This window comes from Egretta garzetta, unplaced genomic scaffold (assembly GCF_000687185.1).
Source record: "Egretta garzetta isolate BGI_Z169 unplaced genomic scaffold, ASM68718v1 scaffold148, whole genome shotgun sequence".
In the NCBI taxonomy this organism is placed as follows: Eukaryota; Metazoa; Chordata; class Aves; order Pelecaniformes; family Ardeidae; genus Egretta; species Egretta garzetta.
This window is the reverse complement of record NW_009260669.1, coordinates 725,853-744,471: the sequence shown is the minus strand read 5'-3', so window position 1 is coordinate 744,471 and position 18,619 is coordinate 725,853. Positions and strand designations below refer to the sequence as shown.

The 18,619-nt window shown below is 38.7% G+C and overlaps 1 protein-coding gene across 1 annotated transcript in view; it reads left to right on the top strand.

Moving 5' to 3' along the window:
- SEMA3C (semaphorin 3C) overlaps window positions 1-18,619 on the top strand; it is a 122,014-nt gene that overhangs the window by 78,748 nt on the left and 24,647 nt on the right. The window contains exons 6-11 of the mRNA XM_009645656.2: window positions 3,641-3,731; window positions 7,397-7,516; window positions 9,382-9,524; window positions 11,194-11,308; window positions 13,413-13,482; window positions 16,210-16,354. Of these exons, the coding sequence (XP_009643951.1) occupies window positions 3,641-3,731; window positions 7,397-7,516; window positions 9,382-9,524; window positions 11,194-11,308; window positions 13,413-13,482; window positions 16,210-16,354 (684 nt within the window). The remainder of the gene's footprint in view (window positions 1-3,640; window positions 3,732-7,396; window positions 7,517-9,381; window positions 9,525-11,193; window positions 11,309-13,412; window positions 13,483-16,209; window positions 16,355-18,619) is intronic.

Sequence of the window (18,619 nt, the reverse complement as noted above, 5' to 3'; positions counted from 1 at the left end):
TGTGTTACTGATTCCTGGGAGAAGGCCTTCAGTGGGCTAAGTATTCAGCTATGTGAAGGTTTGCTGGACTTCAGCGTAGTACCCACTAGATGCAATCCCAGTGCAGGTAACTTTCATCTGCTGCACAAGTTTTGCCCCAGTAGATTCTGCCAGGATGAAGTTGGTAAGTCTTCTCATTGCTGTGGGACCTTCCAGGGTGTAAATCTTACTTTCTCTAGATAGGTCTCCAGTTTTTCTATATTCAGTTTCACTGTATATTTTCAATATACAAAGTACCAGATGTTTCATAAGGATATTGTCCAAGTTTCCTGATATGAAAGTGAAATGTTTGTTTATGTGCAAATGTAATAGGTAATAAATTAAGCAACCAGAAGGAGAAAGAAAAGCACTTACACGAGACCCCGCACCTCAGTAGCTTTTGGGTCAGATTCATGTCTGCAGGCACAGGAGTGTGCAGTATATTTTCCTGTATAATGTGGAAGCAGATGTGTTGGGAAGGAAGATCAGAGAGTGCTACCTGGAGTTGTGCCATGTGATGGCAGCTTTAAAAGCTGGGCTGGCTCCTAGGGAAGAGACTGGGAAATTCATCACCGATTTCATTGGGAGTGGGTTGGGAATTCTGGCCAACACCCAAGACTACTTCAGAGGTTTCCAGGGAGGTGATAAATCATTGTTTCTCCAGGTAGGTTTGCATGAGATGATCTCAGTCACTTTTAGTAGATCCCTACCTGGCTCCAGGCTCCTTACCAGAGTATGTAGTCTGAATCACTGAACCTTTAGTCCTAATGAATTGTCTAAAAGGAGAGGTTTGTAGGCCTGCATGTAAAAGCACAAGCCAGAAGAACAGAATAAGTAAATCCATCCTTCTGGTTAACAGAGTCTGCATTAACTTATTTTGATGTATTTTGAAACTGAGGTCAGCTTTCCTCAGCATTATCCTATTTCTTGATAAACAATTTAAAACATGGAAAGTGATCTCATTTGTCTCTTATTAGTGCAATATAAGTGCAGCTTAAGCAGTAGTACTGTAGCCCAGAGAACTCCAAATGTCAATATTTTAGGATTTTTGTCAGATGATGCAAGATATTAAATTTCTGAAGTTAAAAATAAAGATACATGTCTTGGAAGAGCAGAACTGACTTCACTTGGACTGTCTGTATAGCTACATGCCCATGATCAATTGATTAAATAAACTGCTGTTTCAGACGTCTGGAGTCTGTCAGACACTTGACTGTAGGAATCGCATGCTTAAAGCCATTAATGTACAGGCCAACAATAGCATAACAGTTTAAACCCAAGCATTTCCTTCTGAACTCCTTGCATATATATCAGTGCATGACTAATTAATAGAGCAGAATGAACTATGTAGTGCTGATGGGACTAGCGAGAACTCACTTTTTGCTCTGCTTTTATCATTTCACCTTTAATTTAGTACAGTTTTCCATGCACAGAAGGCAGTTTTTGCACATTGAAAATGGGTATTTTAGAAAGCACATCTGTTTTTCTCTAGAAGCCTGACAGTAAGATTCATATCCAACAATCATAAGAACTGGGCCTGTTTTGCTCTTTTTGTCTCCAGGATTCCACATAATCTCACCAAAAAGGCAGTTTCATTGATGAAGCAGAATGTTGCCCTTTTCCCTGAAACAGAGGTTAAAATATAATTAATTTTCTTGCTTGGCACACTTGATACTTTGGTCCTTGGTAATGACTCTCTTAGTCACCCAAATATATTCTAATGTCAAAATAAATGCAAACAGAAGGAAATGTAATCATTATGTGAATTAATTATAGACTAAAAAGTAGTTTAATATATATGAAAATCAAGTGTAATCCTGGAGCTAGTTTAATAGCGCAGTAATGGGCATTTTGAATTGGTAAATAGTGGTATGATATAGTAAATATGGATTAACATCAAGCTGAATATTAATCTAGAAATAAAACAACAACAAAAAAACCAACAGGATTGTATTAGAAATTCATACTTATGTTTTCACATTGTTTAGAGAGCTTATTACTGAAACAATAGATAAGATCTCTGTTATTAAATTAGGAAAAACAGAAGAGGGAGAAAAGAGATAGGGGATAATGGATATGAAAAATTCCTGGTGTGGCTGAGCATTTCAGGTTTTTGGAGTTTCCCATTCACTGTCACTAAATGACTGCTCAGTGATCTGTGTGGCATCCCTGTTCCCCTGTGATTTACCTTAGTTGTTAAAGAGAATATGAAGAGTTGCTGCATCTACATCACAGGAGGCTTTCTTTGGAATTTTTGTGAGCTACATTTTCCTGTTGAAACAGAAATGTTTTACGTTTGGGAGGGTTTTTTCCTTGCAATTGTGTCTTTTGGCCTTAAGGATTAGAAATTTGTTATAGGAGGCTAGAAGCAAGTTATTTGTTTGGTACCCAATGGTACACGAGTTGATGTGCTCTGGATGGATGTCTCTGCAGTTTTCCTTTCACTGTCACTAAATGACTGCTCAGTGATCTGTGTGGCATCCCTGTTCCCCTGTGATTTACCTTAGTTGTTAAAGAGAATATGAAGAGTTGCTGCATCTACATCACAGGAGGCTTTCTTTGGAATTTTTGTGAGCTACATTTTCCTGTTGAAACAGAAATGTTTTACGTTTGGGAGGGTTTTTTCCTTGCAATTGTGTCTTTTGGCCTTAAGGATTAGAAATTTGTTATAGGAGGCTAGAAGCAAGTTATTTGTTTGGTACCCAATGGTACACGAGTTGATGTGCTCTGGATGGATGTCTCTGCCATTACTGGCTGCAGTTTTTAAGGAACGGACTTGGATGCAAGAGTCCCTTCTTGCTCAGCATACTGTGCTCTTCAGTATTGCTGGGAACCAAGAAGTGAAGAGATGCACCGGAACAGGTGAATTTTCTAAAGATATTCAGACTGTTTGTATTTCAAGCTGTAGTCCAGGTTGCTTCTGCTTTGTATTCCTAAAGTATTTCCTATTTATAAATCACATAAAATATAAACAAAGCCCCATACCAAGATTTCTAAACAGCAAAAAATTTCCAAGGGATTTCAGGCTATGGCAAGAGACATTGATATATCACATCTAACACTGTGGAGCTGTACACACAATTGAAGATATAGTATTGAAGAAAAGAAGTATGATTTAGAGGGTTTGGGGAGGTCTGATAGCTCAGTAAAGAGCAAATGGTTTATACTGTCACCAAATGACCAGGACGTTGTCATAAGACATTTTTATTTAATATGTATTATTGTCCTGGTAGCTTTGTTATAATGTCCTAGACTAGTATAAGTATCACCATGTATTCAGCAAATAAAGGATAAATAACTTCAAAAACACAGAAGTAATCTCCACAGATATTATTGCAGAGATCAATCAACTTCTCCAAAGCGTAAGTGAGCTAGAGGGAAAAATTCTTTGTTTCAGTGTCTTGAATTTATAACAAGAGTCTTGAAAATAACTGGGTACCAATGAAAAAGTTGTCTAAAAAGATGATGAAATTCTGAATAGGAAAGCTAAACTGCTGATAGTACAGCAAAAGTGCCCAGCAGTGCTTGCAGCATTGTGAATGCTGGAAACAGCCACGCATAAAAATCACTTTACCTCTGATGGTTTCTGAAATGAGAAGTGACTCACAAATTTACGTTGCAGGAACAAATCTTCAAGATTGACTCCAAGTGTGAATCAGGAAAGGGACGCTGTTCTTTCAACCCTAATGTGAATACGGTGTCTGTTATGATCAGTAAGTAAAAATACTCCAAGTTGCTGAAGTCTAAACTGATATGATCATGCATGGTGTGGACTGACGGGATGCCCAAAACAAGCTGTACACAGAGTTCAGCCTCCCAGGAGATGGACACAAGAGTTGGGTCCATCCTTGTTTCAAGGTTTACATGAAGCTAAAGGAGGGTGTACAAATGAAATGCAGAAATAAGCTGCTGAAAGGGAGAGAGAGAGAAAGAGAAAACAAAAAATTGTCCTTTTTCCAGCTTACACATTTTTTCCCAGGGTTAGTTTCAACTTTGCATTACCCTGTCTAGCATTTTGTGTTTGAACAGTTTCTGACCTTGTTCATCCTAGACAGCACTTGTGTCTCATTTAATTATTTGTAAAATCTCAGTGTAGCCAGGGAAAGAAAGCCTGAAGACTTTAGTTACTTTGAATTTCATTTCTGTTGTCATCTCTGTTGTAGAGCCCACCAGCTATTGGAAGGCTCTTCATTCTTCATTTGGCTTTATACCCAACCAATTTTGCAATTTTCCTCCAGTTGAAGGGCCAGAAAGTGATACAACTGACACACCGCAAATAATCCTGTGAATTGGTGGTGACTGTACTCAGTGACTGTGAGATATAGCCCATAAAAATAATTACTGCAGTGCCTATTGCACACCTAAGTGAAAACTCAAAGGGAGCATACGCTTTGTGCAACCTAAGCACTCATTAAAAGAAAGTCTTTTTTCTTTTTTTTTTCTTTTCCAACCAGGAGGCACATTATGTACACTTAGTGTAACCTGATGTTTCACGTTTGCAGCAGGTTCACAGTCTTCTGGTGCCAAAGCCTTGATTTTTCAACATGTGCCTACTCCTTGCTGTATTTTCAGCTATGAAGGGAACAGCAATATAAATTAGCTTTTTTTTTTCATTCCTCATTGCAAATATATTTAGTACAAAGGACAAGTAATTTCATTCACAGAGATATGAACTGAAGCACCTTTAGAAGACAGGCAAATACTACCTAGATACCTCTCTGAACCTTGGCTGCACTTGTATCTTCATCTCATCAGTGATCTGTGGTCAGTGTTTACAGACACTGACTGTGCAAAGAAAATGTTTGTTCAAAGTCAGTGAGGGATTAATCCACTGCTGCTCATTGCTCTTCTGGTATTATTAAGTGAAATCAACTGCCGGTAAAAAAAAAAAAGTTTCTTTTCCTTGTTCCTTCTGGATTTTATGAAACACCATTAAAGTGCACTGTTTATGAATTACTGTATATACAGTAAGCTGATTTTTTTCTACAGTAGATCTATGGCAGCTTTGTTCATCTTAGTAGACTTTACGTTATTATCCTTGATCTCTCAGTTATGACTGAAGAGACCTTCCCTAGTGTTTGACTTATCTTTCATGACATAATTCATCTACAAAGTTAAAATTATTCCACAAAGGTCACATTCTTTTTCAAAGGAGTCCCACAGATTGAGCTTTATACTTTCTCCCTGTCACTACAAAGTCCAGTCACTTCAAAAACATTAAGCTTGAATTAATTTAGCCTCAATATCAATGCTGAAAAAGGGAAGATTTTGTAAATCACAGCTGGAGTTAAAATGCAAGGACTGAGCCCATGTACTGGACTTTCCTTTGAGCATTCTTCTGCAGGAGGAATTCCTTCCCCTTGCTTTAGAAGATAGGAAATACTGTCAGACTGCATAACTCTTCCACAACAAAGGAACCACTTTTAAATATAGCTGCAATTTCTTGGCAATCTTGGGCATCACCAGCCTAGAATACAGCTGGAAAGCTGATTCACCATTCAGAGCAAAGTGATGCTATAAAACCAAATTTGAACTTGGTACAATTTGCTATTGTACAAAGATACTTTTGCATCAAAGCAATGAAAAATATCATTTGAAGAAGCTTGGCATAACTAATGTGCAGGATGCATGTCTCTCTCGCCACCAAGACTCTGACATACTTATGAAAGCAGACATACCTCATCAATTCGGTAATTCCCCCAGTAACAAAGAGAAGTAGTGTGAACTAGTTGTGCTGTGCAGACCAAGTGCTGTGCGGAATTTAAGAATTTAACCAAAAGGAAGTGGAGCTGACGGATATCATCTGATACATGATTAGCCAGTAGACGCTAGGAATGCTTAAGACATAACCAGTAGTGTTGATACCTAATAGGATTAAAATTGCATAGTGTAGTACTATTGTTAAAGTGTGTGCATAGCTATGTATGCATAGAACAGTACATAATGTTTAGTGAGAACCAGAAGCCTGATCTCTTTCAGACAATTCATTTCATAATAAGAATAAAGTTCTGACAGATTGAGGCAATAAGGCCAATATACAAAATCAGTTATAAATCAGTATAGAACTAACATCATTCTGTCAAGACATGCTCAGGAAGTAAATGCTTCACAGACATGCAGCGAATGCATTGTTTAAATCCCCCGCGTGTGAATCTTGTCATCACCGGGAGAGATGAGAGCAGAAGAGTGGCTGCTGGATGGTCTGCAGGGGTTCAGTTCAGGCTCTAGCCAGCAGCAGAAAAACTAAATCTCCAGAGTTTTAATTCTCTCTTGAGCTAACAGTCTTCTATATTGATACACACACACACACACACACACACACACACACAGAGGGAGCATAAAAATAGCCTCAAGCGCTTCTGAACCTGTGACTCTTGCCAGCTTGACCACACTCTCTGGGTAGTCCAGGAATTCAGACAAAAACATCAATCAGAGGACCCAGCTGTACTGGAATGTATTCAGCCACCACTCCCACTCCGAGAGTTAGAGTTTATTTTAGCTACTGTTTTCTGCTCTGGGGTTTCATTGTCATTAGTCAGTGGAAATTGCTTGGTTATTCACGGAGTAGAAAATGAAAGTATATGTAATTATAATTCTAATCATATATACGTGTATTTATGCACACACAGACTCACGCAAACACAGATATACATCCTGACTGATGAACTGTTTTCAGCCCTGCACGGGGAGCAGTTCATAGTTCTGTTAATGTAAGAGTTGCGTGTCTAATTCTGTTCAAGCATAATGAGCCTATACTTAGAAGCATGTACATAAAAGGGGACGATTGTTGCTCCGTATTACTCTGTGTAAGGTTCAATAATATGATTGTCTGGCCTCTGCAATACTGAAGTCAGCTTAAGTCTGCCTGGGGCAGCCTTGACAATACTGTTGGTAAAAAATTGGCACTGATCCATTGACTACAATAGATGTTGTGCCAGTTTACACCAGCAATAAATTCAGCCCAGTCATTTTGTCTACTCCCGTAACAACAAAAAAAGCTTTTTGAAGTACGTACTTAAAAAATTGAATGTGATTCTTTTTGATAAGACTAGCCTGATTTTTCCAGTGATCCTTAGCAGTAAAAGTTGAGCAACTGAACTTCTTCTCAAGGGTTCACCACACATGCAGCTCTGCTGTTACATTTAATTACGCAGTTCCCTAAGTCTTTAAGAAAAATCTGATGATTCTCATGCATTCTAGATTGTGTCTTTGTAAATCAGAGGGAAGCCCCATTGCTGTGACCCAATATGTATCTGTATAGGCTCCTGTGTAAATAAAGAGCTGATGAGTTTAAAAGAAAAATAGATCAGTAAATCCAGATTTCCCCAAATCCATAACAATGCACTTGCTTTTTCCCCTCCATTTCAATTCTTTGCAGATGAAGAGCTTTTTTCAGGAATGTATATTGACTTCATGGGTACAGATGCAGCCATTTTTCGGAGTCTGACCAAGAGGAATGCAGTGCGAACTGACCAGCACAACTCCAAGTGGCTGAGTGGTGAGATGCCTTTGTTTTACCAGAGCTTTTAATGTGTTTCACAGAGAGTCTGCTTTGGTTTGTTTAAAATAAAGAGCTTGCCTTTTAAGGAGCTTTTCTCTGAATTTAACTGATGAAGTTGAACCATGAAGAAATGTGTGTAAATACATATTGTAGACAAAGCACAGATGTAAAGGGTTCACTGCATGAGCCAACCTCTTAGGCCACCCCACCTGATGGCCTTTTTGCCTTAAGACTGAACCAAACTGTTCAAGGGAAAGTCTGCGAAAACCTTTCAGATGGCAAGTGGTCAGACAATCTGACTTCTAGGGAAATGACTTCTCCACGTCTAATGCATCAGACATTGCCTTAAATTAGGGTGCTTGATTCTAAGATTTTTTTAATGAATTGCTAGCTTCAGCTAATTCAGGCTGATCCACCTCTGCACAGAAGACTCATCACCACTTGTTTTCAAAATGTGTGCAGAAGAGAGTCCCGTTATCAGAGAGGTGCCTGAGGACTGGAGGATAGCCAATGTCACTCCAGTCTTCAAAAAGGGCAAGAAGGAGGACCCAGGGAACTACAGGCCGGTTAGTCTCACTTCTGTCCCTGGAAAGGTGATGGAACAACTCATTCTGGGTGTCCTTTCCAAGCAAGCAGAGGAAAAGAAGATCATCACAAGTACCCAGCACGGATTCACCAAGGGGAAATCATGCCTGACCAATCTGATAGCCTTCTATGATGACATGACCGGCTGGGTAGATGAGGGGAGAGCGGTGGATGCTGTCTACCTTGACTTCAGCAAGGCTTTTGACACTGTCTCCCATAACATCCTCATAGGGAAGCTCAAGAAGTGTGGGTTGGATGAGTGGACAGTGAGGTGGATTGGGAACTGGCTGAATGGCAGGTCTCAGAGGGTTCTGATCGGCGGGGAAAAGTCCAGTTGGAGGCCTGTAGTTACTGGAGTTCCCCAGGGCTCAGTACTCGGCCCAGTCTTGTTCAACTTGTTCATCAATGACCTGGCCAAGGGGACAGAGTGTACCCTCAGCAAGTTCGCTGATGACACAAAACTGGGAGGAGTGGCTAATACACTGGAAGGCTGCGCTGCCATTCAGCGGGACCTGGACGGGCTGGAGAGTTGGGCAGAGAGGAACCTGATGAAGTTCAACAAGGGCAAGTGCCGAATGCTGCACCTGGGGAGGTTGAACTCCATGCACCAGTACAGGCTGGGGGATGACCTGCTGGAAAATTAAGAGGAGTGTGGCCAGCAGGGCGAGGGAGGTTATCCTCCCCCTCTACTCTGCCCTGGTGAGACCCCACCTGGAGTACTGTGTCCAGCTCTGGGCTCCCCAGTTCAAGAAAGATGAGGAACTCCTAGAAAGAGTCCAGAGGAGAGCAACTAGGATGATTAAGGAACTGGAGCATCTCCCCTATGAGGAAAGGCTGAGAGAGTTGAGCTTGGTCAGCCTGAAGAAGAGAAGACTGAGAGGGGACCTCATCAATACATACAAATACCTTAAGGGTGGATGTCATGAGGACGGAGCCAGACTCTTTGCAGTGGTGTCCAGAGACAGGACAAGGGGCAATGGGTACAAACTGAAACATAAGAGGTTTCAGTTGAATATGAGGAAAAAATTCTTTACTTTGAGGGTGACAGAGCACTGGAACAGGCTGCCCAGGGGGTTTGTGGAGTCTCCTTCTCTGGAGATATTCAAAGCCCACCTGGACAAAGTCCTGTGTAACATGCTCTAGGAGAACCTGCTTTAGCAGGGGGGTTGGACTAGATGATCTCCTGAGGTCCCTCCCAACACTTGCGATTCTGTGATTCTGTGATTATACTGATACATCTTTTGGTTTCATCTTTTTGGTACACTGTTTCATTTCAGAGCCTATTTTTGTGGATGCTCATGTTATCCCAGATGGCACTGACCCCAACGATGCCAAAATCTACTTCTTCTTCAAAGAGAGACTCACAGACAACAGTGGCAGCACAAAGCAAATTCACTCAATGATTGCAAGAATATGCCCAGTAAGAACTGTTTTGTTTGCCAGGTTGTTGGGACAAGCTGCTAGTGTGACATGATAAGCTAAAAGACTAAATGATTGAAAAGCCTTTGATTTATATTCAAAACAAATTTCCTGTTTCAACTTCCACATTCATAATTTATAAGAGCTGTTACTGAACACACAGCTAGAGTCTGAACATGTTATGTATATCTGGCTATACCTATAATGATATGGAAATTTAGAGATTCAGGAATTTGTGTATTTTTTTGACTGACTCAGAATAGTTACCAGTGTTGAATTTCCAAACTTGCTGTCCTTTGTAAGAATGAGGTGTGTTCTTTGCTTAGAAAAACTGAACTATAAGACAGAGAAGTCTTTCACACACACACAAATACACTCAAAATCCTTGAAACACATTGGAAATACCAGAGCCAAGCTTTTAAATGGATTGATTTAACTTTCAAATAATGTTTTCATTTTTACACTATCTGTCCTTTCTGAGTTCTTGCATTTATGTATGCCTGAGCCTGAGCCTAACTTTAAAAATGTGCACAGGAGAATTAAATTCAGGAGTTATGGCTACTCCTGTGCAGTAATTAATTTACGATCACAGCACTCCTCATTGTCTCTATTTCCTTTTTTGTATCTATAATCAACTGTAGATGAAAAATGATTGAGGCAGCTATTAATATCTCTGGTGAAATGGATTTTTTTTTAATGAGAGCAAAATTATAAATGCACACTTGCTGCTAGCCTTTTCATTCCTTCTTTTAGAAAGGTTCAGGAAGATAATTGTGAGCATTTGTGTATTCCTTGTCTTTAATCTGGGTCTTCTTTAGAATTTGATGCTTTGTGATGTTGTTGTGCATGGGTGTGAGGGCATGTATGGGATTTTGTTAAACTCTTCTAGCAATATGGTGAGCCATGTGATCTCTTTTATAATCTCTGTTTTCTGTATTTTTGTGAGGGTGCCCAAAGGCTTTTTTGGATATTTTGTAAGAAGACATTTTACACAATCATAGCTGTATTTGTTATTGTTACTGTTATAATGAAGTCCAGATGATTTCTGAAAGGCCTCAGCCTGTTTAGGCTTACACTGAAGTCAGTGGCAGAATACCAAAGCCAATGAAATAAACCTGAGCCAGTCATATTTGTATACTTGTATACCATCATATTCATATATCAACACCTTGCCACAGTGCAAAACTAGCTTGACCCATGCTACCCATCATTTCTGAATTTAGTTCAGGTCATCCATCTCATGGGCCAGTACAGCTTTCTCAGTCAGATGCATCTGAAAGACTTTCAGGACTAGAAGAAACATCCCTCCACAGGACTATTAGACCTTTTAGAGGTAGCATGGACTTCTCCACACTTGGTGTGATACAGACCTCTGCAGTCCCTTCCAATCATACCTACACACAGTGCTGCTGCACAAAATCTACTGCCCAACCCTCCCAAGCCTGCTAGCCCAGCACAGCAAGTCTGCTCAGGAAACTAGTCCTTGTTTTTTCCTGTATCTGGAGTGTTCAGTCGAGGGGATTTGGATTGGACTTATCTATTTTTTATATTGAATAAACCAGCATAATTGTCTAGATGGTGAGTCAAATTAACCTGAGGAAAATGTGGGAAAGCCCTGGAAAATGTTAGCTGTGTTGTGTTTCTTTTCTGAAAGTAATATTCCTTTCCAGAATGACACAGGTGGTCAGCGTAGTCTCGTGAACAAGTGGACAACATTTTTGAAAGCAAGACTTGTATGCTCAGTAATGGATGAAGATGGAACAGAAACATACTTTGATGAATTAGGTATGGCAAGAAAATCCCTTAAAAGTTTTATCTAAATCCTGCACCCTGTGCATATTAAATTATTGATGTTCATACAGCTCCTTAGTCAAGTTGTTGACAGTATAATCTTGGCCCTGTAGAAATTCATGACAAAATTCCCCTTGTCGTTTTATGACAGGAAATTAAAATATCCTCCATAAATCTCTCTGGGTAACTATAATTATCTTTTAAATAAAGGTAATTAATCTTGACTATGTAAAGGAATTATGCACGTTAAGAACTAATATTTGGAAGGGAACATGTAAGTGAAGTCTGTTGTTATTTTCTCCTAGTTAGGATTATGATAAAGTTTTGTTAACATACATCTCTTTGAAACTGTTTCTTATACCGCTGTGTAACATACAGCTTTTCTGCAATACAGAATTTCATTTTTGATCACTTGATAGAGGCCTCAATTTGATAGTTCAAGATAATACTAAAAAATCCTGTTACTGGCACCAGCAATAATACTATGAATGCAGTGAATAATCTATACCATCGTCACCAGCTGTATAAGGAATTAATACATGCATGTCTTGATATATAAGTGCCAAAAAGCATTATCAGAAAGTTTCAGATTCTATATTGTCCACAAACATAACATACAAAGTAACATACAAAGTCACAGTTCTAAATTCAGGCATTGGAAGGTCTGGTATGTGTATTAGTATAAATATAAATACAGATATAAATATCAGTATGAATATAAATATTAGTATAAATATAAATAATGTAAATAGTTAATGGGCCCCACACTGGGGCTGCATCGGATTCTGACCTTCTCTTCATTGTAATCTCTTTCTCTTTTCTCTGTCATTAGTCCTGATTCTCATGACAGCTAATGGGGTTTGGAGTATTTTTGACTTTATATCTTTACAAATATCTGGTGTACTTGCTTTGGTTCAATGTTTCGATGGAACCTGATGGGCCTAGAAGCAGATCCTAACTTGCTGTAACTCAGAATATGTAAGATGCTTGGAGGACTGACTTTCAGAAATTCCCAGTGCCTCCTAGCACTGCCACAGCAACTGATCTTTCAGAGCTGTGATTTAGCAGCCCAGTCCTCTTCAACAAAGTGGTAGGGTAACTGCTTTTAGTTTCTGTATGACAGAATGGAGGACCATCAGAATAGGAGACAATGTTCTCATCCTGGGCTCCCAGTACAACCCTGTAGCAAAGAGTAAGAACACAAATGCAGCTGGAAATTCAGGTATAATGCAGAAGAGTGTAACACTGCTAGTCCTGCATGGTGAAGTCTTTTGATTTTGCCATATTTAACAGAATGTTTAAAAATTTCAGAGGGTTAATGAAGGAGCTACATAAAGTAATGGAAAGCTAAAGAACATGTTTTATGATCAAAAGCTCAAACAATTCAGTTTTTTTCTGTGTTGTAAAATAAGTTGAAGAGGTAGCTTGATTATAGTTATTAAAAAGGAGAAACGTCAGAGATTAAGGTATTTTTCATTGAAGTGTAAAAAAAAATCGACAGCTCAGAGGTAAAGGTGGGCAAATTCAGTTCAGTGAGTAGTTACAGTTTTGCATAGCGCAGCCAATAAATCCCTATACAGTAGAAGCTGGGAGGTTTACATCTCTCGGTGTCTTCACTGCAACACTGCGTGTCATTCATATCATGTTGAAAATGAGCTGGTGAGGGCAGCTAGAGTGTGGACTGGATGATAAAACACCTAATTGTCCTGCTTTGCCTTACATCCATCTATGGGAATTCTCTGTCTTTGACCTACTGCAGTTTAACTGTTTGCCTACTGTTGAACAACCTGCTGGAATGAGATCCAGCTGAGAGAAATGTGCAGCATGGATCCTGAACGTATTTGAAAATCTTTGCCTTCTGTCTTCATAAGGCTAGGTGGTGGGGAGTTAATTTCCCAAACAGTTTCTGAATGTTCAAATGCTAGATTGGTGCATATGGTCCATTCATAACATAAATCTGCTTTTTCCCATTCAAGTCTGAGACAAAACTACTGTTGACCTCATCAGGAATAAAGTCATAAATTCACCTGGAAAACAAAGTTTGTATTAGTATTCAAAATGTTTCTTTTTTTTTTCTTTTTCCTTTTCTTTCTTACAGAGGATGTGTTTCTTTTAGAGACAGATAACCCCAGAACAACGCTTGTGTATGGAATTTTTACAACATCAAGGTAAAAGGGGAGATTAGGAAAAAATGACCTTTCTGAACTGCGCAATTTTCTATATGAAAAATGAAAGTGATGGTTTGTGGTCATGGATTTTGTCTGTCTGCTGTGGCCATCGTTTGCACGCAGGAATAACAGTCTCAGTGTTGTTGCTGTTGGTATCCGTGCTAGAGCTGTGCTGCTTGGAGCAAACTGCTCCTTGACTTACTGTCAGCTGGCTCTGGGAAAACATTTCGGTGGAGGGCCACTTGTTCAGCAGCGGAAAGCTAAGTGACTTCAATGCAGTGAACTCATGTGGCATCTGAGAGCAATTAACACCTCCTGAAGGACATCCAGCACCCTGAAGGATCAAACTGGGAATTCTTACATGAATCCATACAAAGCATTTCCAGTCTCTCACTGGCAGATGATTGCGCAGATGGCAAATAACCCATGTCGGCTTCAGTTGGCTACAAAAAGACAGGCTTACATGGCATTTGATCACCTTCTTGCAGCCTTAAGCTCCCTGTTTTCAGTCAGTAGTACTCGCTTACTGTCCAGTTGAGAAAGCATTCAGAGCTCCCGAGGGCCATGGAGGGCGTATGGCTTACCGTGCTGAAACTCTCCACAAAGATAGACCGACAGGTGGACCAACAGATTCTGCCATCTCTACCCTTATTTTTTTCACTTTTCTCTTGCCCTCATTATGTAGTGCTAGTATACAGAGTAGGAATAGTTAGTGCTTACTGATTTCTGATAGGCCATCCTGTGTTATTGAACTGCTATTACTTAACTTCAAAGACCTTTTTTGCTTTTTTTAAGTTTAATTTAATTTATTTCATCAAAGTAGCAGATTATTTAACTTATTACTAGTAATTTTGTTAATGGCAATTTCTAGTAAAAAAATCATTGCATGAAAAAATATTTTTCCCAATACACTTTTCTGTCTTTTTTCATGTGGATCCAGGGATCTGCTTTCCCAAATGCGTGAACCAGCCAGGAAAATATGATTTTATGGTATTTAATTGGGAAAAAAGAATCCCATAACTTGTAAACATCTGGTGCTGTCTACGTATTACGATTCCTACTGCACAAAAAGAGAAAATGCTGAGGTTATGTTTAGTAGTAAAACCACACTTATGATTAGGTTGTGGATGCAACATGCCTGAACTGGGAACACTTTTACCTAATTCTCCTGGTATTCCTGCAGTGGAAATGAGGTTCAAATCACAGGACCATATAAGGTGACAACAAAGAGAAAACTTCACTTTTTCCTGGCTCTCAAGCTGTTTTCTCTCTGTTGAAGCTTTTACACTCATGCGTTTCCGTAATCATGAACCACATGGTGTATACTTTCTTTCTCTTTGTTTGACTATAGATTGGATGCGTTACCTAGTTAAATACAGCAATCATAATGATTTTTACTCTTTAGCAGTTCCTTTATCTTCACCTCTGTAGACTTCCAACTCAAGAATAACTGGACAGAAGCATCCCACCAAATAATAACTATTAGTACATTTATCTAAACCACACATAAGGAAACCAAGTAATATTGAAGCAAATTATTTTGGTGGCATAATCTGCTGTAAATCTAACATAAAACATCTGGAAAGATTAAATACATTTCTTAAATCCTATTAATACCTACTAAAATTTCCACAAATACCATAATCCATCTAAAAGGTTCCTCCTGCTAATCCATATATAGCTGAGAGCAATGTGGATTGTACTTTCCTTGTTTAGACACTATGTGTAATGTTTTCAATTTTTTTTCTGGAGTGTTCTTTTTCTTTTTCAATTGAAAACAGAGGGTTATTTGGATTGTCTTAATCCTACATTTAACATCAGGCAGATTTCAGACTGTCTGGAGTTCCCACTATGTGGAATAAATATCCCAAACCTTATATGCAGTAAAAAAAAAAAAAAGTTAATTCACTCCAGTCAGCCTTATCATCACTCTGGAAATTATTCCCCCAGTTCCTTCCATCATCACGGGGTGATGGAGGCCACTCAGGGCTTGTGCTGGCTAAGGAAGTATCTGAGACCACTGCTGAATCCAGAGCAGTGAAAAAACATTGCCCTCTCATAGGTGACTCCCTGCGTTCTCCTCGGGAAGCATCAAACTTCAACCATTTTGAAAGGGTCTTTGTAAAACCAGTTTTGTGGGTGGGTATGAGGACTGTATAGGAGTAATTCCTTTACACTCACAACCTGTCCCCATTTTGCCTAGAAAAGCTGGCAACTGATTGTAATAATCTAACCCACTGTAATTGTGCTGGATGTTTTGATTAAATATTTTAGCCACATATTTTAGGGGGCTCATGGAGGTCTTGTGGTTAATACACTGGTAAGGAGTTCTGGAAACCTGTGCTGAACTTGGCAGTACAAAGTTTATAAAGCTCTTGTCTCACTGCAGTCAGCAATATTTTTGCCACTGATTTAACTGGGGCCAGATTATATTTCTTTTATATTCAACATTAGGAAATTTTCTTATTGCACCAGTAGGGTAGTACTTTCCTCCCTCTTTTTTTCAGTTCACTGTTCAAAAATGTTCTAGGTCTTAAGGAGTAATGGTGTATATTGGGAAGCTAAATTAGGTGATTTAAAATGTATTAAATCCATGCTATAGAAGCATTAAATTGTATTAAATATATTCTTTTAGAGGTATTTTTCATTACTGGACCATGCAAAATGATAGAAAAGCTATAAAAAGTTGGTAGATTGCAATACTAACTTTTTCTTACTGTCTCCCAGCTCCATATTTAAAGGCTCAGCCGTGTGTGTGTATCATCTATCTGACATCCAGACAGTGTTCAATGGGCCATTTGCACACAAGGAGGGCCCAAACCACCAGCTGATTCCATATCAGGGCAGAATTCCATACCCGCGACCTGGCACTGTAAGTACAAAGATGTTTATGCAGGCTTGCCAGTTACTTGTCTTTGTTTAATACATAAATAAATATTATTTATTCCAGGAGAATGGACTGTATGTGACTATGACACTTAGTTACAGTTCGGAACAATTTTATTTGCTTCTCAGCTTGCCATACAAATCATATAGTATCTGGAAATCTTCTAGAGAATTAGAAGTTATGCAAAATGGTAATCGCTCTTGCTCTTTCTTCTCTAAAGTTGGTAAGAATTGTTTCATTAGATGGTAGTCATATTGTTTGTGTGTACATTTACTTTGTGTGTGTGTGTTTGAGCAAGAGATAGCTGAATAAATAAGCATACAAAGATGGCGCTGTGAGTGTGTTCTGCAGTCTGGATCCAAAGGTCTGTAAGTCTGCCTTCAGTCTGTATGAATTTTCTATAGTTCTCTAAAGTTTTGCAGCTCTGCTGGGATGCTTGGGAGATGTAGTAGGAGAACAAGGCTTCTGGGACTTTTCATTTGACTAGGTCTAATACCCTGTCAAGTACTGACTCTTAGATGAGAAACCTAGAAATATATGAATTTTCATGCCCGTCTGTTCATAGTAGTCCCCCTTGTTAAGAATGCTTTTTGTATGCCTTGGAAAATTTTCAGGACTTTCTTTCACTCTATCAAGGCTAGTAATAATTGTCCAATAAATTCTGTACACCATTAGAGCTAGCTCGGTTTCCAAGTTTTAAAAAAAATGTCCCATGAAAGATTTTAAACAAAATTGTCATTTTTTTTTTCTTTTCACCTTCATGGTGTATAAAAATTGCTGTTGATGCAGTTTTGTCTTTATTTTTTTAATTAATTGCACTACTCTTAATTTAGATTGAGAAGTATGAAGTCTAATATTTCAATCTTTAATGAAGAATATATGAACTTTCTCTAGAATCTTCTTTAAATCCATATTTGCTAAATTAAGTAAGGTAGTGTGGACTTTTGTTGACTCCTATGAAGTCTTCTTACAATTTCTTAAGTATTGGAATTAAGTATGCACAGAATCATAAATCATCTCAGCAGTGTAGTTATAATTTTTTAGATGAACACTTTGTTGCTTTTCCGTTTATCACAGGAAATTAAATTTTATTTTAGCTTTGTGAGTCACTGCAAGAACCTTTAACCATATCACTGTTTCATTCATATTTGTCTTTGCTCCCTAGATCTTGTTCTTTCTTTCTCTCATACACTAATACACAGATACATGGAATAGCTCTCCCTGTTCACACAATTCTTCATGACATTTTAGTGCAGTTATTACTGGTTATAAGATGTAGGACTTCATGTTCCCAGATCTCTAGAATTAGCTAATCAATACCTGATATTCCACTAAAGTCTAATGCTAGCATTATTCTTTCTTTGCAGTTAATTCATACAGCTCTAATCTCATGAGTTCACTGAGGCTTTAAGTATAAACCTTACAAAAAAAGAAAATAAATGACCCATTTAAACAGGAAGTTTCACGCTCTTGTGATTAGTCACATTTCAGAGTTTCCTGCTGCTTCAGAATATTGTATTTGTATGTGTTTCCTCAACCACTGCCATGTTATTCTTGGTTCACCTTGTGGAGGCTTATGAGGTATTCCAGATGGGCCTAGAGAGATTGGGCAGCACAATGGAATGGGAAAAAGAAAATTCAGATTTGGATTTGACATGGTGACAGAAATTATATACATTTTTCAGATGTGCCGACGAGCTCTGAATTTGAAGATAAATTCTTAGATCATAGCTCACACAAAAAGTAAAGCCAAGAGAGATTATTTTAAGATGATCATTGCTGGTTTTTTGATCACTGGCTTTCCTGTGCTTCCTCACAATTCAGCCACAACACAGTATCTTAAAGCTGTATTTTCTAATCTGTGACTTGTTTGGCTTTGCCTTTGTTTTACTGCCAAATAGTTCCACTTTTAAATGCATGCCACAAACTCTGTTTTTCACTTAGGGCAAAGCATCTGTGAAAATCAGGACATGGCGGGGGGGTGGGTATTTTGCTGCTCAGAATTGGTGTTCAAAGGTTTAACTTTGAATAGCCACACTTGCAGACTATGGGGCATGAGGCTCTTCCCTCTGGAGCATAAGTTTTTTGCAACTTCTGGACTAGGCTGGGATGCCTTTTTATATGACATGTAAAATCCTACTTTACAGTTGCCTAAAGAGATATTAATACTAAACCTCTGGACAGCAATGAATGTTCATTGTGTCTCAGTACATTGGATAAACAACGAAAAGTCTTTGGTATAGGTTCAGC